Here is a 26,861-nt window from a genome sequence, read left to right as displayed (position 1 = left end):
CTCTGCAAGCTAACTGTAAAGTGGCTTTTTCCAGAGCTGCGTTGAGACGCTAAATTGCAGGCTCAGCATGTAGCAAATGGTGCCCCTCCGCACAAAAGCACTTTAGAGTCCGGAAAAACACAGGCCGAGCTTGCCACGGCACCTTTAAGCCTCCACTTTACAGAAGGGACTATGTACTTTGGAGAGACTATAAAGAATCAGGCCCGGGGGCATGTGTACACAGCAGCACAAACACGCTTGTTTGGATGCTGTGTTGCTGTTGAGAAATTTTTTTGTTCCACTTTTGGCCTCACACTCAAAAATGCCTTGTGGTATTTACATGTCACACAATGTGAGGACTGTCAGACACACAAATGGCTCCCTCAGCCTCTGGACACCCACAGTGGAAGGTGTGTTTGCCTCCAGATGGACAAAACCTGGTCTGTTGACAGGCTGATCAGCAATCGATAGTTACAGCCTGTCACGCTCCGGTCAAGCATGCCATCCCTCGCTTCTTCTTTTCCCTCACGCCTGGACCCACCTCTACCAGCTGCTCAAACATGACAGCCTCTCCTGTTTCCTTCTATCCCTATCCCCTTTAACTCTTGTTTGTCGAGTCTTTTGTCATCCCTGCTTCTTTTTTACGACAAGCTGACGGGTGCCTGACATAAAACAGAGGCTACATTCCTTACAAAATCCTCCCTTTAGCTACTGCAGTGCTGTATTAGCACTGCAGTCTGTGCTGTAAATACCATTCACTTACACAAATGGTGAGTGTAATTGCATGTTGGGAGACAAGTACATATAGCTGGGTATTCCCCCTGTTGTTGAAATCAAAGACGACTTGGAGCAGACCACAATTCAAGTCAGCTGGCTTCTTTGAGATGGGTTATTCCAAGTGCATTACATGTGTAGGGGTTGGTTTCTATGACACAGGGCAAGCAGACACAAAAATAGACTATTTTCACTATCTAGTCTGGACTTATAGTCTTATGTAGAGCTGTAGGGTGCAAGTACCTAGAAAAGTATCAGATAATGAAACTTTTTTCACTGCTAAGTCAGTTAGCCTCATAAGTTAGAGTGTAGAGATGATGTCATTAGACCACCACTAGCTGAAGTGAAGCTTAGAGTATTAGCTACCTTTTGTTTGGAGCCCTCCTTCAGAGTGATCCAGTCCTCTCCGTTAGAGCTGACGTCCACTTTGTAGGATTTGACAAAGTAAACCCTCCGGGTCTCCTGGGAAATGGCGCCCTGGGTACCAATGGCTGAAACGAACCGCAAGAACCCAAGGTCCACCTGTGGAGGGCAAAGAGAGAAGAGACAACTGAACAAAAGCTGCTTAAAATCATTTTGCATCTCATCTATCATGAGAAAATTCCACAGGAGCTGTAAGCATGACAGTATTTTCTCTTTCAGCGTTTGGTAGCGCTGATTAACTGGAGCAGATACAGCTGAAATACAATACACTGCCTGTTCACATGCATGACTAATTTTTGAGGAAAGGTTTTTAATGCACATGTCTGTATTAATAATGCACTGACACGCTGGAGAGTTAAAAATATAACTCCGCTATTAGAATCACCTCTAGCCATGGTCTCATCAGCCGCTACCTGGAATTTAATAAACAGCAATGAAATGATATTCACACTAATGAAAGAGACATAGGATGACAACTTAATTTCCTGAGATGGGAGACAAGAGCTTATTGGATAAAAGTGAATGTTGAATAGATCGAGGGGTCCGCAATCACATTATCAAAATCAGCCAAGAGGAAAGAGAGATAGAGATTGAATATCAAATATTGTGCCTTTAAAATATGCAGGGCTTTATAAAGTAATCATGAACTGCGGTACATTACTGGAGGGCTATTATATTTTCACAAGGAGACAGCCAGCAGCAGTAGGGTCACTGAGCGTCTGAGTGCATGTCTGTTCTGTACTCGCATGTATATATTTTCATATGATCTGTACGTGTGTGCTGTGTTCAGCTGATGTTGAGCAGAGAAAGCCACTGGTTTAAACCAGACCTGGTAAAGGAGCACACTGTCTGTCTGCCAACCATCATGTCTGCTTACAACCATGACCATCGCTGACAGGAAAGGGAGAACACACAAAAGCACACACACCTTTCTGGATGTCACACTGGCGTCTGTTTCTGTGGTAAGAATAGCCTTCAGACTGGCCTATGATCCTGTTAATGTTTCTGTCCATTGCCTGTCTAACTGAACTGGGAGCCTGCAGGAGAACTGCTATTGCTGCTTCTAGAACTGGCACACACACACACACACACACACACACACACACACACACACACAATTTTTCAGTCACCAGTAGTAACGGATCAGCTGCTCCTGACCTCTGTGGAGGCTACTTAACCCCACCGCACCATCCCTTCATCCATAACAGAGGAAAAAAAAAGTAGTTGCGGTGTGAAACTGGAGGGCTTTCAAAGAATGCTAACTCCTCAGCATATGAAGCAGCACGCTTAATTTGAACAAGCGTTAACACCGTCTCTGACAGGCTGAGCTGACATTAATGAGGAGTAATGGTGTTGCGTGCAGACGCCACTAAAAACATGGGAGTGATGCAGGAAGCTAGGGTGTTGGTGGAACAGGTTTTCAAGATCATGATGAGAGATGAGGGCTTTGATGTTGACATGCGATGGGCTGGGGCTCTGATGGATGGCGACCAGAGTCTTGATTAGATTACTGAATCGACGCAGAGGAGTTCATCGGTATGTGCATGTGCAAGGGTGTGTAAGAAAGGGCGACAACAGCGAAATCCCTTATGTGAGAGTGAGCAGACAGACACAAAGCCAGGGAGATCTGCCTCCAAAAAGCTCAATGGAGCTCCAGGATGTTAAAATCATATACTCACTCAGTGCCAGCTAGCTTTGTCTGCCAGCCTTATATACAGTACTGTACCACACTTAATGACTCGGAGTAAAGAGCAGGAGAGGAACATCTGCATGCCACAGAGTACTGGTCACTCCTCAAATTCACATTTCACTTCCAGAAGTAAAAAGACATAAGCAGATGGGAGCAATAAATGAAGTTCCAACATGCTATTCTCTCACTCTCACTTGGCCACTCAAAGGATTTGGATGGATGGAGACTAACAAAAAAGACAGTCACATATACAGAGACAGAATACTTTTGTTCCTGTCTACAGGCTCAAGGAGCTTACTCAGTAAGTCCCAGATTTCTTTTGGGTCCACAAATAGAGACAAAATCAAATCCCTCCAGCTTCAGATGGTTCCCATTTAATAACGCAGGAGCTGAATTTCTCTCTGTTGGTTAAACAGCCATATGTGCCAGCGATGGATGGAGAAAGAATAGGGGATGGCAGTGAGGCCTGAGCTGGCGTATATTAGCCCGGGCAGGTCTTTAACATCTGCGTTCAAACGGCCAGTCTGACTCATTTCCAATCTGGACCAATGGCAAAGCGGCTTACTGAAAAGGCTTACCTAAAAAAGGTCTAATAGGAAGACTTGGCCTTGGGATGTTTTCTCTGAAAGGATCTCATTAGGTGTAATGGAGAAGAAGAGCCTCTGGGAGTGAAATGAGTGGCGGGGCTAATTGGGAACACTCATGGGTGCTCAGACTCAAACAATCTCAGCATGCTGAAATATGACTAGTTTGAAGAGGGCTGGATGGATATATCAGTTTAATCAATAGTCTGGGCCAATGGGATTTTTTTTTTGTTTTTGTAAATTATTGCTTTCATTGAAAAGGCAGTCATTCATCCAGCTGGTTCCCTGCCATTTGAGGGGTGTGGTAGTTTGCCCTGTTTTAAAGCGCTGCAAACAGTCACTTACTTTTATCCCTTTGTGGTCCAATACTTTTAAGGTCCATGAATCATACAGATTGAGAAAGTATACCACCCTGACAAGAATATAATGTTGAGGAAAACTGAATAATCAAGTAAGTTTTTGACACAAAAGCTCACGGTAACCTGTGACAGGACGTGAAAGAGAGCAGAAAAGATGGAAAGGGGAAAGATGAAGCGCTAAAAAGTGATGAGGAAGTAGAGAAGAGTGAAAGAGGGCAAGGTTGGGAGGGCAAACCAGCCGCTGACAGTGATGCCTCGGAAGATGTGAAGGACAGAAGCATGGGGTCTCCAGTGAAGAAGTGCACAGACTAGATCAATTTCACAGACACGGGCTGATAACAGGGCCTGGGTAATAAGCAAAGCATGATTTATTAATGGCTGCTTGTTAGAGGCAGAGGAACGAGGCCGAAGCTGCGCTAACAGACTGAGGTTATGCGGGTCAGGGAGAGAAGACGGGTTGCCAGGATGCTTGAATGTAAAGCACAGTCTGTTCCACCCCGCAGAAGCCACAGTGAAAACAAACAGGCCTCGATAATGATTACTAGTGGGACTGCTTTTAGCCCAGAGCCACTAGCACTAACTGACCTATATACATAAAACAATAACCAACATTTAGAAATTACATACAGTGCACAGTGGATGTTGGGTAAATATATCACTCTCAGATGATAAACTGTTTGTCATCTAGCCCTGAAAGGCTGAATCATGCTTAATGGGTGATGTAATCACTGCGCAGAAAGGTGAATAATGACTCCTAATCTCGCATGTATAGGGAGGTGCTGCATTCGGAGACTTTGCTAATCTTAGGAGATGAAGCTTGTGTCTGCTCCACATTCACCATATTGTTATTTCTCCCGTGAGAGTGTAGTGTTTGGACCCACCTATAGACAAATGACACTATACATTCTGGGCATGCTGGTACACAGTAACTCATATCTGGAGGGACACATACACACTCTAAGCCATAAACATGCCAGGCTGGGTAAGAAATCATCCAGACTTCTCAGAATCTTTCCATAAAGCGACGGCAGGCTGATATGTGGGCAGGACTTCAATGTGTCCTTGTCTCCGAGGAGTTTCTTCACGCTCCAGTGTGGTCCAAAATATGTTTGACTCACTTGAGTGTGTGTGTGTTTTGGGTGTTCTCTACCTTCCTGTTGTGAGGCAAACTGATAACTCAAAGCCTCTTGCCTCACAACAGCCAGTGTAGACGGCTCCAGTCGTTTCACAGACTAATGAAACCAGAAAGGCAGAAAAAGAATTAGTCGTGCTCGGGCTTGTAACATCAGCCAGTTAAAGCCTGGTGTGCATGCAATTAGATCAACATACTGAAATACACATCAGGCATTTGAATGAGTTGCATGTACACGTGTGTGTGTGTGGAAATAAATGATGGGGAATGACAGACAGAAAGTATATTTACGTATTTATGTGTGTTTGTACAAATTTGAAAAGATAATTTCCCAATTATCCCTCCACAGTACTGGCAGCAGTAGGCGTGATCATTAGGTCTATCCGTTACTCAGTGTATTGTCTGTGTGCTGTATGACTCAGATGTGCAGCAAGGCCACATGATATGTATTTGAGGCTAAGCCCAGTCATTGTTGTGTGGGTGCAGCGAGGAGACATGCGGTTTATAAGGCTGGTGAGGGAGAGACAACAAACAGCAAAGGCTCAAAAGCTCTATCTCTCACTGCTTGATTGGCTTATAATTGAGTTGCCAAGAAGTTGTATGCAGCAATCTGTACTCGGAGAGAAGTTTACCAAATACTTTTTTTTAAATCCATTTCTCTGCTTCCTCAACAGAAAAAAGGGGGGGGGGGTAGCTTCCCATCTGTGTGTGTGTGTGGGCTGCTGACTGAATAACCGAGGCCTCTGGGGAATGAGTTTATTCATTTTCCCTCACCAAAAAATAACAAAAGGAGAAATGCCGAGGGTGAAAAAGGAGGGAGTGTTCCGAAGTCAAAGAGCAGCTGGTAGACATAGACAGAAGCCCTCATCCAAAAAACAACCACTGGAAATGCTTTATGGATCTCAAAGGATGGTATAGTCAGAAGAAAGATAGCCTGGAATCTTTCTGAGCCGTCAAGTACATGCAAAGCCTCTAGTCACCTGCATATGAAATCTGATTATAATGTCCTTTGTATGGTAATGAGTGAAGGATGAATTGTGAACTGACATACGCACAGCTATTTTGCTAAGAGACGTGTTTCTAGCCTCATGTGCAGTATTCCTAAGCCAGCTTTTAGCAATCTGTTCGCTAATTTCACCCACAGTACTCGTGGTGTTGGTAGCGGAAGCTTTTTGGAATAGCTCCATTATATGAAAGTGTAATTAATTCTCCTTTCATGAAAATTGTATTACTCAAACGCTGCAGGACCTATGAGCTCCACTCACGACCTTCCATTTATCACAATATTCACCTGACGGAATTTCAGTTTAATTTTGGCCCCCGACACCTCTTTGGTGGCATTAAATTATGCATGTCTTCCCATGCGCTGATCATCTGTTTTCCTGACAAAGAAGCATGTACGTATAGGTTAGACGACAACTTTAATAAAAAAAAAAAAAAAGGTGGTGTGGTTTGCTGTGAGTGAAGTGTGCTTGGGTATTATGTAGCTTTTCATGATTAAAGGTTTCAGCTGTTAGAGGAAGGATTTGAACAGTCTGGTTTCCAGGTCTCCTTCCTTGTGAATCATCTTTAAGACTCCGGTGTCATTCCCACCCTTGCCACACACACATGACTAACGCTCTGAGTAATGATTATGGAACCAAGGAACAGGGATCAGGATGGAAAAGAAAGGTGACCTGGATGCTTGTCATGTCTGTAAGCTGCTTGACAATCATATCCCAGGATATACAGCTGCGGATGAGCGTTTAGTGATGACGACTGATTACAAAGCTTCCAGGCGTTTTCCTTGTCTGTAGCGCAGACACTGAAAATGACACTGATTACCACTGAGCTGAGTTTTTGTCCCGGAGTACTTACACAGCACTGTTTCATTTCATTACATCATGCCATCCCTCATGTTTCGATTTCTTTTCCCACTTTTGGGCTACTCCACTCGAGTGTGGGTCTCTATCCCCTCATTGATTTTCCAATTGAGAGTGAGTCCTGGGAACAGCGAGGCACAGACAGCATCCATTGTTTCCATTTGTACGGCGCGATGATGATCTCACTGCAGCCAGCCTCTGCTCCTCTGCTCTCGCTAGACTTCATCAACTGAGATGCTGCTGTTAATTACCGGTCCATATTCTAATTATTCATCACTCAGCACGGTAGTGAGCTCTGGAGCACGGACAGAAGTGGAGAGAGAGACAATGGCAATGAAGGGGGCATTTCTGCAACTCATTGACCTGAGGTAACTGAGAGCATATGTGGATGAAATGAGAAAACAGGATATAGCAGACCGTGCTGGTTTAGCATCTGAAGTTAGCCTCTGCACTCGGCACTGTGGAAAACACCAACACTACGGCGACCAGAGCGGTGTTTTTACATGGAGGAAGTGGGTAATTAGTGGTCGTTTGGTCGGTCAGGCGGTAGGACTCAATCTGTTATCTTTGCAAAGTGGACCAGGTTTCACAGCGCTGTTTGCTTTGAGGAAAATATATGCATGAGGAAATACGGCCCCCACCACCACCACTGATGTTACAAACTCCCATGTCAACCCGTGACAAGTTCCTCTGTAAATGGTTGATGTTACCTTGAGATCGCTATCACATGGAGGAGATAAAGGAGCATATTGTGTAAACAAACACTGATATGCTTCCATGCTTGGTGCTTTCATCTATTAGAAAGTCAAGATTAAAGCATTTCTGACATGACATGAGTCAGACTCACTATCTCCTTTTTTGATTAAACAATTTAGGTTATCAGAGACATATGCAGGCTGGTAAATACATAAATACAAATAAAGTAATCATGGATAAAGCATCCTGGCAAGAAGATTGAAGATAATAGCAGGAGCTATTGAGGCTAAATTATAGATATGGAGAGCAAATCTACTTCAGCTCATAAAGATAAAAAAACCCTAACCTAGTGTATAACGTACTGTATATTGCCATTATGACATGCTCAATAAAGAGGCTTTCAGGTATTGGCAGTTGGGTTCTCTCCAAGACAGTGTAAATTATTCATGTGTTCATGTGTATGTGCAATCAATGGAAGCTGCCTGACAGAGACCCAGTCCTGCTTTTATTGCATCATTCAGATAATGCGGTGACTCTGGGTGGACATCAGATCCTTCCTCCGACATATTCAACAAAGCCGCGCTATGTCAGCTTCTTAGCAAATTTTCCCCATCATGGTCCCTGAGGAGCTCTTACTTTTCAGGCAGTGACGTGCCAATCTGCAAACATATACTTTCCCCTCAGAGATGAATGTGTTGTACAGATGCAGGTATTTCCTCGCCAGTGCTACGTGTCGTTCAGGTTTTCTTTCTGGAGTTAGATTGAGTTCATAAAGGCGAGTATCAGGCCTTAAGCCTGGTAGTCTGAGGGTGTACCCTCATTTATTTTTGCTGCAACCTTCTGCAGAAACCCCTGCTGTTCATCCTCTTAAGCTTCAAAGAAAGCCATGGCTCATACAGACAGATAATATGCACAAATCTCCCTCTACCTTGATGTAGATCTGTCAACCTGAATTTTCAAGAGGAATGAGAAAACAGGGGAAAAAAAGAGAGGAGAGATGCAAAGGAACAGATGTGAAAGGAACAAGGGAAAATAAATTAAATGAAGGCCTGTTTTGAGGGATTATTGCCTCTTTCTTTACTCCCTTCTCGAGCCACAAACCCCCTCAAAGGACATCTGTCCATCTCTGTGTACACCAAAGGGCTGATTAATGACCTGGCTAACCCAGCAGTCAATGCTCAACCACACCACACCAATCTAATTACCCGGAGAAGAGCGCACAGACTCTAGCATCTTGCCCTCCTCCTCTCCATGCATCAGAATGAGGCAGCATTAAAATGGATGACAAATCTGGATTATGTTCAGCAAAAAGAAGGAAAAGCAGAGCGAAGGAAAATGCCCAAGAATCAAAAGGCCGCCTGTCATGAATAATAAAACTGTCTGCCTCAAACTGCAGTCAGGGAATGATAATGAAATAAATAATGAATTGATTACTATGCATCTGACGGCGTACTGAGATGATTTGTGCGTGCCGCGAGGGGGCCTGAGCTTGTTGCAGCACCACGGACAGGCTTAATGAAAGAGGAATGAAGAATTCCACTCTTTTAATACCACTTGTGATAATTGGACTTCTACTTCTTCAGAGTACTCGCCACAAGTACATAGCACTCCTTAGAAAACGTAAATTATGTGGCAACCACAGACTTGGCTCTTTTGCTGGCTTTGAAATTAAAAATTAGAAGAGCCCCATTCAGTGTTTTGATCTGATTAGTATTGGAAAACCAGCATGTCCATTAGAGCACATCCCTTTTAAAATCCTGATTTTACTGCTAAATCAAATCTTCAATGTGATCAATACTTTGTAGCATGGAGAGTCTTGAGTGGCTAGAAATCATTGTGTTTACTCGTAATGTCCGCTGACAAAGAGGCAAACCAGGGTAGAGAAGCATTCAAGCCTTTGCTGTTACCCTTAACACACATATCTTACTAAGAACAATGAACTTCCCCTTCAGAGAGACAAATGCTTTAATGCAACAGACTGTCCAACTGCTAGAGGAAGTGGTAAGGCAGGCCATGTTTCTTCCAAATCCACTCAGATGCATGCTGGGTTCCTCTACAGGACAATATGGACCCTGCCAGACCCTCCTACGCGCCCACGGAGCCAAATATGCACAACTGGACGCACACAAGCATGGGAGAACACACACAAACCTGTACACATACTCATTCACACACTGATTAAATTAGTCTGAAGGAGCAACAGGGGCCCTCAGGACAATATTTTCATTGCAATAATAAAGGAAAAGCTTGCTTATGGTCCTCCCCAAGCAAATATTTGGCTTTGGGTCAGCTCTATTATTTATCCCCTGAGGAATATGCTGGGGCCAAACTTTTCAGCAATGAAGCAAAGACTGTAGAAAAACAGTAGAAAAAGAAAAACAGTCTGGGCATTTACAAGGCCTGCAGGCTTTCAGTTAATAAATCAAACATGCTTCAAATGCATCTAGGTAGTGTTCAGTTGTTGTGTCACCGAGGGGGGTTTGTGCTGTGAGTGGACTTGGGATATGTGACTTATCCCCATCTGGGGATGGAAGAACTAAATCCTTAATCTTTCCACATAAAGTTCCCCTGGTGGGTGATGATCGCTTTGTGCAGATAAGCTGACAGACAGAAAAATATGACAGAGCATGTTTGTGTGTGTGAGAGTGTTTCTGTGTGTGTGTGTGTGTGTGTGTGTGTGTGTGGGTGGGAGGGGGGGGGGGGGGGTGCGCACTAGGCAGGATGCCTGTACTAAATCCCAGCATCCCTGGAGGCAGCCTCTGTTACCAAGGAAAAGGAAAGTTATCAGGAAGGTAGGTAGACAGGAAAACAGAGGGAGACAAAGACACAGACAGATAGGTAGGTAGGTAGGTACTTATATAATGTATATATAGTATGTATGTATATTTATTTATTATTCATTTATTTATTTCATTATATATTTTATTCTATTAACTAACTTATTATTTACATATTTTTTGTTAATTTCATTCCTTAACATTGTCTTTCATAATTGTGCTTTGGCAACACATGTCAAATGTCATGCCGGGCAATTTTCATGAGGCATGGACTCCACTACCCAGAAGTCCATCAGGACGGCTGACATTCATCTTTGAAATTGTTGGGTTTTGTCAAAGTATTATGGAGAAATTGCACCTTCAGAGACTGAAGGACAAACACAGAGCACTTCTACTGTGTTCACACAGGCAGTAGTCACCTCTAATACTGCATGTACCCTCAGACTGTGACTCACCTCCAAAAACATACTGTAGACAGTTGGTGAATTGTTCTACACAGCCATGATTCACTTTTCAGACATTATCTACCTTTCCTCAAGAGCCAAAACTACCTTTAGAGAAATTATCTGTGATATTTGCATCTGAGAAATACATGTGAGGTAATGTGGTACCTGTATCCACTCCTTGTTTGAATCCTCTGCTGGAGTCCATGCATTTTCATAGTAGTTGAGTCTGGAACGCTCTGGGGACCAGCTGGGGTTGTACTGGGATGAAGCCATGATTTGGTCTGATGTTATCTCTCCTGATTCCATTCCCAAGGGGTCGCTGCAGTCAAAATCTGGGAAGGGAGGGGTGAGGAAAAGGAGAGATAGGAGGTAGCAGAAAAGGATGAAAAGGGAGAGAGTAACAAATGTTTAGTTGAATTCTGAGCACTGAAAGCGCCAGAATGCACCCAGCATGTGCTTTCAGTGTCCCCCAGAATCAGAGCTCATCTCTGGGGAGGAGGACGCCACACGACAGGCACTCAGCGCTGCTGGCCGGAAAAGAACAGCACATCAGCCACGCCTCAGTAAATCCTTTCTGTTTCTCTCTCTAGTTTTTAATGGAAGCAGGATGAAAGTGTTCCGCATTAAGACGTAAAAATGTCTTCATAAAACATTCAGTGTGGGCTAAGTTTACGCCTGTATTAGGCGTTGAAGTGACTTTCACTCCACATATTTTTTCCACTGACTGGATCTGTTTCTCTCACCTCCCAGTGGGCAGTTTATCTTTTTTGCACACAGTGACTATTTTGCTCACAGTGACTATTTTCCCCAACGTGGTCTCTTGGGGGAGTTTAGGTGCATTAAGTATCTGTATTTAGGGCCGTATATCACACTCAATGGACCCACCACCCAGGGTGGGAGGTGGCTTCCCTTGTTTGTATTGTCATGGGGCAGTTTTCAGGCATCCTGGGCTTTGTGGTCAGGTCAGCTCCTCTAACCCCCAGAGGTCAGACAAGCTGACACCGCTGTCGATGGAGCAACAACAGTGGTTGGAATGAACGATATGACCTTTTGATCAGGGCAGGAGTCGTATAATGTCACCACACCAACCCAGAGCTACAGTATATGAGGGCAGACTTTCTTCTTATTGGTTACTTACTTCTTTTTTCTATCAATGGTAAAGTTGGTCATAAAACACCTTGACAATGTTTTGAGCTGTTAACCTTACAGTCACAAGCCTACTTCCCTTAATGCAAATCTATAGCTGCAATAAACACAACATACTTTGCCCAAAAAATGAAATCATGTGCTTGTGTGGACACAGACGCCTACACTCAGAGGGCGCAGGATAAGGAACAGTGTGGAACTGCTATGTGGCTGCTGCCTATGAGCTAACACAGATGGTCTCCCCATCTGCCACACTGCTAACACACCTCAGTCACTGGGTCACCGTGTGTGTTTGTGCTTTACAGTGTCAATGCGCAGTCGCATATATATGTGTTCACACACACACACACAAGTGTGTCTGAATCTCAGTGTGATACCGAGAAACCAGTCTCACACCTCTCCACTCTCATCGTCGGCTTTCTTTGAGAAGTCTGCCCGATCTTGTCAAACTTTTGCACTCGGACCCAAATCATCTAGATTACCGGATAGTGATCAACAGAAACATAAAGAAGTTCTTGTTTGCAGCTGAGGATGCTATCTGATCATGTGGGTTACCGACCAAAGCGGGATTGATAGCCGAGAAGATAGTGAGCGTGGATGAACGGGTGAGGAGGGTGATCGGAGGGAGAGAAAGGGAGAGAAATGGGGCAAGAACAAAAGACAAGGCCTCCTTTTCATCACCTTATCGTCTCCCATCAGTAGCTTTCAACTGGAGTGTACCGTTCTCCTTGCCATGTAGAAGCGAGAAAATCCACTTTGTATTATGCATAAGGGGATTATGAATGATTCAAGTAGTGCAAGTCTGGAAGAGGACGGAAAAAGTTTGAAAATTTTATTTCTATCTTGGTAACGCAAGACCAAGCAACTCATGTAAATTAAAGTCTTTACTGATCACACGTCTGATATTTCACCACGCGTCTCAATGGTGAATGCGAAAAGTTGATTTGCGTAATCTGATCTTAGATTTGTGATTAAGGCAATTAAAGTAACTCAGAGGAAACTAAGGAAAAATGACATCAGCAGTCATCGCCATGCTCATTACTGTGACGCGGGGTTGTTCTGTTTATTGTGTGTACTTAACGTCTGTCTTCCCTGTGGGCAAGACAAAATCCTTTTGGAGATGATTAGTAGATTTGTTGAATGTCATCCATTTCTATTGCTATTCAAAGACTGCCTGTGTGTGTGTGTGTGTGTGTGTGTGTGTGTGTGTGTGTGTGTGTGTGTGGGGTGGTCTGGCCTCTGGACAGATTTATGACTTCTACCAGCGCTCGTCTTCCTTAATGAAATGTTTAGTCGGAGCGTTTTGCAAAATGGGGTCGGGGGGTCAAACCCCGTGACGACGATGCTGCATGTTAAAGCCCTAGAGGTGTGTGTGTGTCTAGGGTGGTTACTGGTGGGGAAGCTGCCTTTTGGAGCCTGTCTGGGCCCAAAGAGTGTAAATGTAGGTCTTGTAAACCATGGGAGGCAGACTTGTACCCTGTAACACATTCCCCAAATGAAGAAGCAGGAGGTGTTTATTTAACAACTCTTAAGCTCTGTTAAACGAGTGGGAATTGGTCATAATAGGACCATGTGAAGCTTCAGGTGCAGACAACATCTGTTTCTTACTTTTAGTAATATTCCTCGGGTGTTTAGTTTACTGCCCTCTAAGTTTTCTGGAACTACCCAATTTGGATTCAGTCTCCTGTGATCCAAACTCTCTTTCACTGAACAAATCTCTCTGGATTCTGATTTCATTTAGATTTCTACCTCAATTATACTGAATTTTTTGCCTCTGTTCATTGGCCTCCTCTTCTGCTTCTGCCTCCCTGGCATCCCCATCTGTCTGAATTTCTGTTTTTATGCCAGCTCACCCTCTGGAACGGTCCTTTCGATGACGGTGAAGTTGGCAGAGAAGCCTTCCTTAGCGATGGCGCTGTCAGTGTTGATTGTCAGTGCCAGGATGCCAGTGTAGGAGATGATCCTTCCCGGTGTGTTCTGCCCACAGTACCTCCCGATGTATGGCCCGACTGAAGGGAAAAGGCAAAACAGATGGAGAGAGAAAGTAGAGAGAAAGGACAAACATTGTTAGTCAGGTTAGAGCTGGGTTAACTCAATATTTGTTTGCTTGCCACATCCATGTCACACATGGGTTTACCAACTCCTCCCCCGTGGAGGTGTGGAAACTAGTGTGTCAGTGAGGTATGGCACCGCATTTTTTTTCTACTCGACACCATAAAGACGTGTGAGAAAAGGCTCCCAACATTCCACGCCTGCTTGCCCATCGAGCACAAAAAAGAGAAAGGCGGAAAAGGGACCTGTGGTGTGGGCAGGTCACGGTCTCTGTCTATTTGCTGGCCGTAAATATCTCAGATCTCCCGTCTTCCCATACCCAAGTCTGGTTTTTAATGTTGTGCACACTGAGGCGGACACAGCCATGGCTGAGTGAGTTTTGTGAAGGAGACCAAACAAGTAAAGACTGAGCAGAGACAATAGGGGGGACAGTAAAAGACAGAGAGCAATAAAAACACAAGAGGGACACGTTCCACTGCGCTAACTGAGTAGAATGAGGAAACGGCAGGGTGGAACGTTAGGGGGAGACAGAGAGGCGGAGAAACATGGGGAAAGAGTGATGGGGTAACGAGGGAGGGACCGAGCGGGAGAGCAAGAGAGCACAATGACCTTGCCCTGTGCCTCTGATGTGTGCTATGATCCATGCACATTTGTGAATGTGTGCTCCTGTTGGTGTGCAGGGACATGCAGCTTATCTGTGATTACTAATGCTGTGATCAGTGGCGAGTGACAGCCCTACCTCCCTGCGGCCTCCTGTCATCAAAATACGCCTCTTCCAGCCCAGCTCCTACATGAAAGGCAAAGGCCAGGCCACAGGGACTTATGGGGCAGAGGTGTGATGGCTCAGATTAATCTTCATAACCTAGGTGGCTAGTGTATGGGCGTGAGTGTCTGTGTGCGCTTTTAAACCTGCTAAAGCCTGGGCCTGAACAAAAAAATGCCATCTCCCGGATTATCCGCATGACTCCCCAAGCCCTATGAAATTTTAAAGGACCTAGCCATGAACTCTGCATCCTGCCTGCCTCTCCGTTCCTCAGGGAAGTGGGGTAAGGGAGTGGAGGTTCTTCTTCGGCAGCGCCTAGCTATCGAGGTGTGGTTTGAGAGGAGGGGGTTTGCTACTCCCTCGGCGCTTCACAGTGGCCTGAATTTGCCCGGACATCTCCCACCTCTGCACACCCCGACAGCTAGCATGCCTCCAGCCTTCTGTGCTAATGCATTATCGATCCAGCAGGCACCACAGGTACCGCCTGGCAAAAGCCGACACACTATTTTCCTCCCATGGCTTATTTCTATACAAGGCTGTCTATCACACACAACACTTGAAGGGTGTGATGCCATGTCAGTTCCAAGTGGTGTTGTCCAGTTTCTACCCTGAAAAAGGCTCAGTGTTGGACAAAAAGAGACATGGATGTGTCTTCCTCTTCTTGTTTTGTGTCAAACTTTCAGCTGAGTGAACTTAGAAATCTTTGAATTTTCATGAGGAAAGGTGTTTTTAGTCGGAAGTACCACAGGACATGTTTCTTCTCCCGACCGATTTTTTTGTAAAAATATGTATTCAAAGGTGATAATAATGTGACATTCTCAGCTCTTGAAGCCTTTGAGGTTCTGCTTAATCAACACAAGATCCTGAAAATTAAACATGTCTCACCTCTTGGGAAGAACGTACAAATGAGTTATGGAAATAATTTGTGGAATAAAAGGTAAACTCTGCACAGTTCAAATCTGAAGAGATGTGAGCTGAGAGAATATTGAACTTTAAGTAAACTCACTTGAAAAGGCGCTGTGATTTATGCTTCAACCTTAACACTTGGAACACCAGAGCTCAGAACACTGATGTGTACCAGGTTGAACTAGATAAAATTGTTTCAATTTTCAGCCACTGATGGGTGAGAAAAGCTTTCATCTTATCCCTGTGTTGGAATAGCCAGAAGAAAAACCGAAAACTTCAAGAGGTGATTTCGCTCAGCGAGTTCAAAGCCTCATCTCAGGCTATGGAAGCATTGCTTTGAACACTGCTGGCCCTCTCTTACTCCGTCTCTCACCTGCTGATTTTTTAGATGGATTTGAACATTAAGGCAATATTTTAGTATGTGCACATGCCACAGCCTTTGTTCAACCTCACAACCAGGAGATGTTGCCTCTTATCAAGACTAAGCTGCTTCAATTCAAATTCAGTGAGCCTTTTTTACCTCTAGTGGGAAACACACAGAAACTTCCAAAGGAAATTCCTTTAAGAATCATTTCCTGCAAGATTGAATTGTGTTCTTTATGTTTTATGGTTCGCAGAAGCAACAACTTAAATATCATAGCCTTGATCAGGCACTGAAGTCCCAGATGTATAGAAACTCACAAATCCTGCAACACAATGTAGCCTATGACAGAGAGAGGAAGGGTGGGAGGCTCTTGTAATCAGGAAGTGTTTGGCTTTGAGCGATGACGAAGCATTACGCTCATGACGACAGAATCTTGGACCCCCGCCAAGACTGGTTAAGGCAGTTAGCCCACTGGCCCGGATAATGCCATCATATTGTGTAAAGCTGTTCATTTCCACCGGTAAAGCAGTGAGAAGTGACACTGAAACCCCCCACTCCACCCACTTACATTCTTTCTCTGCCAGTACAGGATAGCAGATCTCTAAGCAGTGGGATAATTCATATTTTTACATCTTTCCTATAGTGGCCTTGAAATGACTCCTCTGTGTCCAAATACAGAGATGGACAAATCTACACTGTTTGAAGTTTCAGAAATGAAAAAGCACATAAAAAGATGGGCTTTCATAAATGTCAGTGCTTGCTCACCTCCTGTGAAGCCATCCCAGATCTCCAGCCGGTCGTAGCGGCAGAACACGCCAGTAGGAGGCGTCGGGTCAGGCTCCAATTCGAAGCTCTCGAACTCCAAAATGATCTCGGACATCTTCGGGGCGAAGATCATGAATGTGCAGTCCAGGTTGTTGGGGTACTTCTCAGGGTAGCCGGGCGACTTTATGACACCGCTGTTGGAGGTGAAGTTCCTGGAGCATTCAGGACCTACAGGAAGGATGAAAGGAGGAAACGAGATGGGGAATAAGAAGATGAAACAAAACGGGGACAAAGAAAGAGGTGGGATTGATTCTATTGAACGACTGTTTGTTAAGTGCTGTGTTTCGGGTGGCTTTTTGTGGTGGGTATTGAAAAGCTCTGCCTCCCAGCCGGTCTATTGAGTGGAGGATAGTTTATGGCCCATAGATGACAGACCACCTTGATAGTTTCTCTTGTTCACTGCAGGCTACATCTGGTTCTGTGCCTCTTTTCCATTCCCTTATGGTCACAAAAGTCACACTCCTTCATCATTGAGTGTGTGTGTGTGTGTGTGTGTGTGTCTGTGTGTGTTAAATCTGTAACTCCTGGAACATCTGGACTGCAAGAGCAAACATAGTGAAAGGCCTCAATCATCAGAATCGGGGAGCGATGAATAAACAGCTTGATTCACGCTGCAAAAACCTCTCTCGCACACACTTACACACACACACACACACACAAGCCCTCATCAGGATACGTCTGTGAAACATATGAGAGGTGCTCAGGAAAAATTACAGTGTCAGTGATGGAAGGCGAGGGCAATGACTGCGCATACATCAACACGCACACTCACACTTAAACACATGGTTTTACACAAGGGAAAGTCAAAATATTTATTCACAGCTCCCCGGAGAGCTGCCTTTCAGCTGATGAGGAGCATTAACACATTTCCCATGTTAGCCACTTGTCAGAGCATCATGAGCACAAGATTATTATTTAAGAATGAGTGACGTGAGATAAAAAAAGTGATGCTAAGAGTTGGAGGAGAATTTTTTAAGGGAGTGACAGAAAGAGACGTTAAGACATTTTCGCTATGCAGGCTCAAGCACTGGGCCAGAGTGTTACCAAGTCTACTTCACAAAGCACACACACATACAAAATCAGGAAAAAAAAGAGGACTACTGTCATCCAGGGCAATTATTTGGAGCCATTAGAGGCAGAAATGTGCCCAGGATAACGTCATTTTCATGCTAGTCTGACAGCCCGCGTGATGGGCGCAGATGGAGCTGATCGAAACCAAAATTGCAGGGAGTTATCGCTAGATAGAGCCTCCACGCTACAGTCATTGTAGCTTAAATGAATGTGGCAAACTGCTTTTTCCACTGTCACTCAAGCATCTTGCTGGGCCCCTAATTCAGGACCATCAGGCCCACTTCAGCCTGTCCACCAGTGGAGTGAGTGAAGGGAGGGAGAACCATGTTGATTTTCTTTCTCCCCAAGTTGAAAGCCGCGGTGAGCGGCGTTTTGACTCTAAAGAGAGTTGACATTTAGTGCAGCAGCTAAAGTGTGGCTTTCGAGAACAGTGGGCACCATTAATTTCACAGCTTCCTCTCGTATTTACCCCTGGAAAATGGAGAGATTTTGTTGAGAGAGAGCGTTCCCTGGGATGAGAGGGTGGCTGGATGCTGCAGATCTGCACTTTACCTCGCCATATTTGGGAGAAATGTCAGGCAGTTTTGGGGAAAAACTATAGATGCAAGCCACTTTTTTTGAAAAAGGCGACCGTGGTCCCTGAGTGCTCTAGACAGCTGCAGTACCCGGAGTGCAATTTAGGTCAGTGTGTTGAATTTCCTGTGGATATTGGCTCAGAGCTCCACTCTCCATCCATTTCATCAGCATCCACCATGACCCTTATCTCAGCTAAGGAGTTGACCAGAACAGATTTGATTGTCGGAAATGGTTCACTCTGAAAACCTGTCAAAATCCAAGCACTAGACTGGCACTGAAAAAAAAATATGGTGCCTGGACTGTTAATTTCCTCATAATATTTTATTGAAACCATCTTTCTGTCTCCGTTTTCCTTCTGAATGATCATGACTGAGGCCGAACAAAGGACAAACTCCCCTATTGTCAGCCTTTTTGTGCCTGGCTGCGCTTATATCCCCCCAAGAAAAGGACAGCGCAAAGACATCACAACAAAATAGAGTAGTGAGAGGAGACAGAGCACTCTGGTTGGTACCACCGGCGAGATAATCATCCAACAGATCTCTTTTATCTAGTGCCTCCACATGGGAGGGCTTACGTCCTCAGCTCCCCTCGCTACACCCAGGATGCTTTGTGTTGATGTCTGCGTGAGAGGCATTCGATGATAGCACTCATGCTTCTCTGTGTCAGCGTCTGTACGTACAGCGCGTGTGCATGCATCTGTATTGACAAGTAGACAAATATATCCTGTTGTCTGCCCCTTACTCGCTCTGTGTTGCTTCCTTGTTTTATCACTGCAGTTGTTTGTTTACCGGGCAATAACAGGGAGAGAGAAAGGGATTGAAATAGGAAACACAAAGGGTTTTGTACATATGAAAGTTTTGACTCAGGTAAAGCTCACAGGAACTCATCTCAGAACACTCAGATGTTTCCCTCCATCTGAGATAAAGCAGATAGTTCAGCCACAGCGCACCCAGTAGTTCAACCGCTGCCTTTAAACAAACAGCAGAATTTTATGACAGGAAGTAAAGAGAGAGAACAAGAAGTAACCTTGAACACGCGACATTTACCGGCAACGTTCAACCAGGCGCTCCAACGTTTACTGCCGGCAGTAATGGATTCTTTTAGCTCTCGTTCATATTGAGCCCTTCTCCTCTGGTTGGGGGAGTAAACAAATGTCACTCCAGCTCGGTGGCTGAGTGATTAGAGTTTGTTTAACTGGACAAGTCGTTGCCGGCAAAATGATATTTAATGGAGATCTGATTTCAATCTTTACAAGTGTTCGGGATTTATAATAAATCTTAAATAAATATGGTTTCAGCATTAAGGGAGCAGGGAGCCTTTCAACTGTTAGTTCCCTGATGACTTGTCCTCTATACTCTATTAAGCAGTTGCTGTAAGTGCTGAAAGCCGACTAGAGGCTGCACGTTAATCATTAGAACAACATTGCGCCAAGGAACAGGCGTTAAATGTGACGGCCTCTCGCAATTTTCATTTTTAAATCTCTCCCCGTGTCTCTCTCTTTCTCTCTTTCCACATATCCACTCCTCTTTTTTCCCATCTATTTAACTCTCTCCCTCCTTAGTCAGGGTTATTAGTGGCCGGAGCCATTGGGGCTGAAGGTGTTGTTTTTGGACTGCTACGTAAATCAACTCTGTTTATGTTCCATGTTTCTCTCCCGCTAATCATTAGCCCAGTCCAACCCTTCTCCCCTCCACCCCCGTTACTGCCTCCCTTCATACCACCCTTTTGTCAAGACCCCCGCCCCCCACCCCCTCCATTCTGTCTGACAGAAGGGTTAATCGCTGGTGGAGAATAAACTCATTCAACACTAAATCAAACATTAACCTGTAGCCTGCGGAGCGTCACTCATTGAAACAGATGGAAAGACAGGTTTATGCTTACCAAAAACCACACACACCCACCCTGAGGCATTTCACTATTGACACGGCATTTATGTGTCTACTGTGCCTGTGACGTAGCTCAGGTCGGGGGAGGGGGCAGGGGGGGCCACATTCTCCCTCTGGTTCTTCTTAAAGAAATTTCTTGTCTTACGTTTCCATGAGGGTAGTATGTGTGATGACAGTATGTCTCCGTGCCAGATGTGACCTATGCCATCGGGGCGTGCCGTCCATGAAAGCTAAATGTGCCCCCCAGGCCCCACCCAACACAACCACACACACACGTACCTTGAAAGTGTTTATACAGGTGTGTGCTCGGACTAAATGTGCCCGCATCATGGTGATATGATAAACAAGGCTATAGGGTGAGAAGATGGCAGTTTTTTTAGTGTGAAGAAAGGGCAACAGACATGCTACAGCTCCCTCCAACAGACTTAGTCATCCTGCTTAGTAACTGTGAGGAGATGAGACTGTGTGTGTATGCGAGTGGGGGAGGGGGTTAGATACTTCCAGTGGCACTATCTCTGCCTCCTCGCCCACTTCAATGGGCCCTCGGCCAGCCTTGATGTGGTTCTAACCAAACTGCTGAGCTGTTAAAGGAAAACATATGTTGTGCATGTACGCATGCACGCGTATACTTAAGAAGCACTTGAGGATTTTAAGCGAGATACTGTCAGAATGGCAGGATTAATAGATCTTCCCATAATCTACAGAAGGACCAGGATTTCAGTGGAGGGTAACCTCACCTTAACTAACTTTACTAAACTTTTTGGGGTTGATATAAGTGATTTTTATGCACGCTGGTGATTGTTTATAAAGTCAAGGCCATAGTTTTACCAGCCTTTTTATTTACCATTTTATTACTGTCTGAAGTCGAAGGACTCCGTTGAGGCATACACACAACCAGCCTGCTAATCTGCTGCCTTTAGCTCAAATATTCCTGTTTCTGACTTATCCTTTCCCACTATCTTTTGCTTTTTTTCCCCCACCATCTTGCTCTTCCTGTCTCTTGCCAGACTTCAGCCAGCGGAGCGAGGCTGCCAATTTGCAGGCTATAAAATAAATAGCCCATGCTAATTAAGATGGTTGGATGGGATTGAGGAGTGGAGAGGGGTAGAGACTAATGTGGAAGCAGCCACAGAGAACCGCAAAACAACCTGTTCTCTTCCAATTAGACACTTCGCAGTCTACCGCTGATGAAAACTAGGGCTATGAATGCCAGCATGTTTGAGGTGTGTGAGAAAGTGTATTTAAATAATTTACAGTTTAAGTGGGTGAACCTGCACATGCAAACACACTCGTGTAGGCTGGTATATGATTCCTGAGGGGGGTGTGTGTTTACATAACTTTGCTTTGTGGTTTATTTTTATCATCTATGTGACCTTTGTTTGTGTTTAACCCAGGATGAAACGCAGTACCAGTCCCAGAGGTCGACCTCCAGTGATCTCCAGGCCTATAATCACAGTGATAAACAGCCTGCATTCTTTGCATTTTCCTTCATTGGCATGCACAAGTGCGAGCCTCCCGTTCCTTCATCCGTTATCAGAGCATCTGTGTATCATCATTAACATTACATGTGTTAGCCAACACAATGTTTTCCCAACTAATACCCTGCTTGTTGATAAGATGGGCTAATCAGCTAGCTTTGTATCTCTCTTTCTGCTCGGTTCTCTCTCACGCTCTAACAAACAGGGCTGTTAATTGATCTCAGAGCCCTTCTCTTGGCGGCAGCCAGCGCCGCAGTAGTCAAAACACAGAGCAAATTCAAAGCATAAAGAAAGTCTGGATCCACTGTGGAAGCAATGGCACACCCATGGAGCTCTTCTCCACAGGGGAATGGCACTGGGTGCAAAACACCGAGATGAAAAAGTTCTGTCTTGGGTTTAATCTGCAACACTGCACTATTCCCCCAACCCTGATTCCCTTTTGGATTCCATCAGCAAGAAAAGCACAGATTTGGATCTAGCTCAAACTCTCTAGTCCTGACTCTATCTTCTATCCACGCTTACATCCATATTTCTTGCTAGATCCGTATTTCCTCATATCTTAGCTCTCTAAGAGTGTGTTCAGCAGTTTCCCTCCTATCGCCACCGGGCCCCTAACACGGCTCATTTATAATCAGTCCTGGCTAATAGATGAGACTGGGAAATACCAAGCTAATCATGGAAGAATGTAGTGGATTTAACTAGCCTATCAAGGGGAATGAGGCAGTGTGTGCAGATGAGTTTGCGTGTGTCGGGGTGGAGTGTCGCTTTGATCTCGTAAATGGACCCACACTCCACCAGCTGCCCTTCCGTGATGGTGACACGCACAAGCCTAGACACACAAACACAAGCACAGACACACACTAGACCAGATTAAAAGGAAGGAGGAACCTTGCAGGGCCATTCATCATGTCTCCGAGGTCACGGGGGGCTGTCCCATAGACTGCTGCTGAGGTTAATTAATGAAAGTGGAGTCTGTAGCACCTGTCTGCCCACCAGTCACTCTCTAGATATGTGTTGTCCTCCTTCCTTTCAATCCAAATAAAGGAAGGCAGCTGACTAACAGGAAATTCTCTCACTTGTTATGTTCCTTTCTGATAAGATAAACATCCCCTGAGGATATTTGTGTTTTCTCATACCTGATTCCCCGCTAATATTACCCTGAGGTATTTTTTTAGATTTAATATTAAGGAAGGAACCAAAAACTAATTGGATACAACTGTGGTGCTCAGAAACAGAGAAAGGTCACATCCTGCAGAAACCCTGCTAAGTGCACTGAATGCACTTTCTCCACAACCTGCTAGTCTTTGTTTATAATAGCAGGTTCACGCCATTGCCGATGATTGCCATCTGACAGCAAACCAACAAAAACAACATTTGCTGAATCAATGGTAAGCAAATTATGCTCTCGCTTATTGTACAATAATTCACACCACATAAAAAGTGCTACAATTATGGAACATATGGGACTATGATTCATTGGTTCTGAATGCAGCATATTGCTTGCCATATTGTGATTGCATAATTTGATGCTCTGTTGCCTTGACTAAATCACAAACAAACCATGAAATTAGACAGAGAGGCTCTTTCTTGCCCCATTATCAGAATTATTCCTCAAGCTTTCATACTGTATCCTACTGAGGCATGTGATAGTTTGAACAAGAGGCAAAGTTCAGTAAAGATTGTTTAAAATTATGATGTGACGCTTGTAACAGTGTTTTCCTTAAACCTTAAACCAAGAAGTCACAAGTTACTTCAAGATATGTATTGTTTTGATATAAATAAATTATTTTTGTTTTGGGAAATTAATGCAATTAACATGCTAACTAATCAGATTATCACATAGTAAATTGTGAGCCTCTGCAGGCCTCTACACAACACTTTACTTTGATTTTGCAAGAAATCTGCTGGATCGCTTTAAAGCACAAAACAGGGGGAGGGTGTTATTCTTCAAGTGCAAATTGCTGAAACTTTTTCTGGAATGGCAGATAGTAGCTGTTGGGAAAGACTTATGGAAAAATCACTTCCATTTTTGACCTTGGAAACTGTAGTTGACCAAACAATCTCATCATAAGGTCCCTTTAGGAGCTGTTCTGGAGCTTTCAATCAAATGTTACGATGTGATGGATCAAAAGCTCCAAAAAAGCTACTAAAATTTTTGTCAACCACTTTTATCCTCAGGTTCTGTAGCTCTTGTTTCCTGGCAACAAGACACAAACAGGTTCATGGGATATGTGACTCTCAATCAGAGAAATGCAGTAATAGCACAAGTAACACCTTGAGCAAGACACCACCAGCTGTGTCCACAATGTTTTCATCTTACAATAATTAACCCAGGTGGAACTCTTAATTTAATAAAAATATAAAAATGATGAAAAATGTTCAACACGGCGCCTTTAAATATCCAATATTAAACATATGGTTGTAGGTCTATATTAATAATACTTAACGTGACATGTTGGGTCATGTTTCATATAGTTTGGATAAGGTGAAGCTACAGCTGTGTCGGCCCACCCACCTGTCTTGAAGATCTCATATCGGATGGAGAAACCTGCTCCATGGGTCTCGTAGTCAGACACAAACTTGATGAAGAGCTGGTTTCCGGAGGAGACGACAGGAGAGGGGGCGATCTTCCCACAGTACTTCCCCACCACCTGACCGCTCTCATCCACACCGTCTCGCACCTCCACATAGTCATACCTGAACAAAGAGAGAGAGAGGGAGACGGTGTTAGTGACACTGTGCTTTATAAAAACACGTTCTCCTTCAGGGTTTAACGTTGTTCTTGTCTTTGTTCTGCAGAAGTAAATTGAATTCAGAGGCGATTAGTGTTAAACAGCTATTCAGTTGATACTGTGCATGTATGTAGACACACACACACACACACACACACACACACACGTTCATACTCAGAGGAGCACATATACACAGAGCAACACAGCATATTGTGCAGGTAATGTAGTGGAAATAAAACACTGTGTACTAATGAGGTCTCAGGTTAAAACTCAGAGAACAGGTGTGCAGGCTGCACTTTCATTATATCACACTCACACACACACTCACACACACACACACACACACACACACACACACACTGCAGAGGTTTTGAGCTCCCAGCAGCACTGAGGTCAGGTTTACGTAACTTTAACTGCTTTAAATACCGAACTTCATCTGAACATTTGTCTATCTCCTGTTTAACCACAGGATAACACTGACAGTGTGTGTGTGCCTGTTCTATATGAGAATATGGGAATTTAAAGTGATTATATTTTGGCCTTTGGCTTACGCTGGTGTATAGAAAGAGCAGGTGTTAAAGCTATTAAATATACACACATACACACACACAGTCAAACATCACATTCAAATGGAATTTCAGACCCACGGCTATTGAAGGGAGCAGCCGCCTAATTGAGTCGGCACAGGGTTTAGGAGCAAAAGAGGAAAACAGCTTTGAAATAGGACTGGGAACAGGAGCCATGACTCACACACTCACACACACACACACACAGAATCTGGCATGCGGAACTTAAGCTGGTAGAGAAGCAATGAGGGTGACTGGCTGACGAGGGTGGTCTTAACAGCCTCAGGTTATCAGTGTGTGTATGTGTGTGTGTGTGTTTTCAGGCACTTGTTGAGTGAGTGTACATTAAATGCAATCGAGTTGTGGTTTTTACTCTAGTGCCTGTGTGTGTGTGTGTGTGTGTGTGTGTGTGTGTGTGTGATTTGCATGACGGTTGAGATGACTTCTCCATGCTGTGTTTTGACTGTGAGTGACAGGGCGAACGTTGCTCCAAAAGCAGATTTCGGTTCAGATTTCCACAGTACTTAATTGCCCATAACGCCCATTCCCGCCAAGTTTTCAGCTGTGCAGGCCACTTATCGAATATATTCCTGCCCAAACCCTGACGACCTGCTGCACCGCTCTTCCATCTTCATCAGCAAGCAGAGAGAAAGAAAATGACACACACGGTAAATACAGAAATGAATCTTTATGTATGCAAGTATAATGTGCAGCAGGTGTGTGGGCACATTCAGTCACACACATGCTCTTTCTGTCTCCTCCTCCCTTCCTTAGCAACTATTTGCCTTCTGGGCACAGGGGCCTATTTTCATAGTTTTGCTTGATTCCCAAATTACTGTCAAAACATCAGACCTCCTTAGTAATTCTGAATTCACTTAATGCCCAGGATTTCATACAAAAAGGCGATTTACACTTTGAATGATGGCTCAGGGTGGGCTAAATCCCTCAGGTGCCGCCAGACTTGTATCCACACGCACCTTTTTGCTACCATCTTCAGTGAGGCAGGTTTCCTTCACCTGCCTCAAATTTAAAAAGACATATTTGTAAAACAGAAATCAAGTTACCAGAGGTGTTTTGGGAGACATGTGTTTATGTGTGTGTGTGTGTGGGGGGGGGGGGGGGGGGTGCCTACTGTGTTTTCACACATCCCTTATGTAAAATATTATGGAAAGTTGGGAGTGGGAATCTGTTAGCGAGAGGGAAGGACAGAATGTAACTAAATGTAGAGCTGGACAGGAGTGGCGCTCCTCGAAATCGGGTCCCATGAGGAGATGCGGGGGATGGATGACTTCACTTGTCTTTCTGCTTGGACGGAGTAATCTGAGGTGATATGGAGCTGTCAGCAAGCATCAAGTGCCTCCTTATCTTCTTCTTCTTCTCTATTTTAAATTTTTAGTCTCCTGGGTTAGAGGGCACCTTGCATGAAAGTTCCCCCAGCAGCCACTTGACTAAAAAACTGAATGGAAAGATCTTCTTTCATAAACTTGACTTCTTCATATATTCTGAAATCTTTCCGGAGCTCCTCTGTTTATTTCTTAATTTTCTTTTTTTTGTCGCTTTCTGTGTTAAATCCCCTGATCGAGCTGTTTGGCCTCTCTTCAGACCACATCTTCTTCTCCTCGCCGGCCCACCAGCTGTGGCAACAGCTCCACTCAGCTTACACAAATACCACTTTGTTTCAGCTACTCTATCAGCTGCAACTCAGTAAAAAATACTAGTTTCACATGGTGTTTACAATGTTATCCCCCCCCCCCCCCCTTGCTTTGTGGCTAAA

At 44.4% G+C, this 26,861-nt stretch overlaps 1 protein-coding gene across 12 annotated transcripts in view; it reads right to left on the bottom strand.

Moving 5' to 3' along the window:
• The window catches only part of nrp1a (neuropilin 1a), a 189,421-nt gene that overhangs the window by 15,516 nt on the left and 147,044 nt on the right, over positions 1 to 26,861 (bottom strand). For all 12 annotated transcript variants that reach the window (XM_044339007.1, XM_044339006.1, XM_044339004.1 and 9 more), the window contains 5 exons: positions 24,305 to 24,486; positions 16,719 to 16,946; positions 13,722 to 13,877; positions 10,888 to 11,054; positions 1,120 to 1,275 (listed from right to left, as the gene is read on the bottom strand). In XM_044339007.1, the coding sequence (XP_044194942.1) occupies positions 1,120 to 1,275; positions 10,888 to 11,054; positions 13,722 to 13,877; positions 16,719 to 16,946; positions 24,305 to 24,486 (889 nt within the window). The remainder of the gene's footprint in view (positions 1 to 1,119; positions 1,276 to 10,887; positions 11,055 to 13,721; positions 13,878 to 16,718; positions 16,947 to 24,304; positions 24,487 to 26,861) is intronic.

Source organism: Thunnus albacares, chromosome 21 (genome assembly GCF_914725855.1).
Source record: "Thunnus albacares chromosome 21, fThuAlb1.1, whole genome shotgun sequence".
Taxonomy (NCBI): Eukaryota; Metazoa; Chordata; class Actinopteri; order Scombriformes; family Scombridae; genus Thunnus; species Thunnus albacares.
This window is presented reverse-complemented; position numbering and strand designations above follow the sequence as displayed.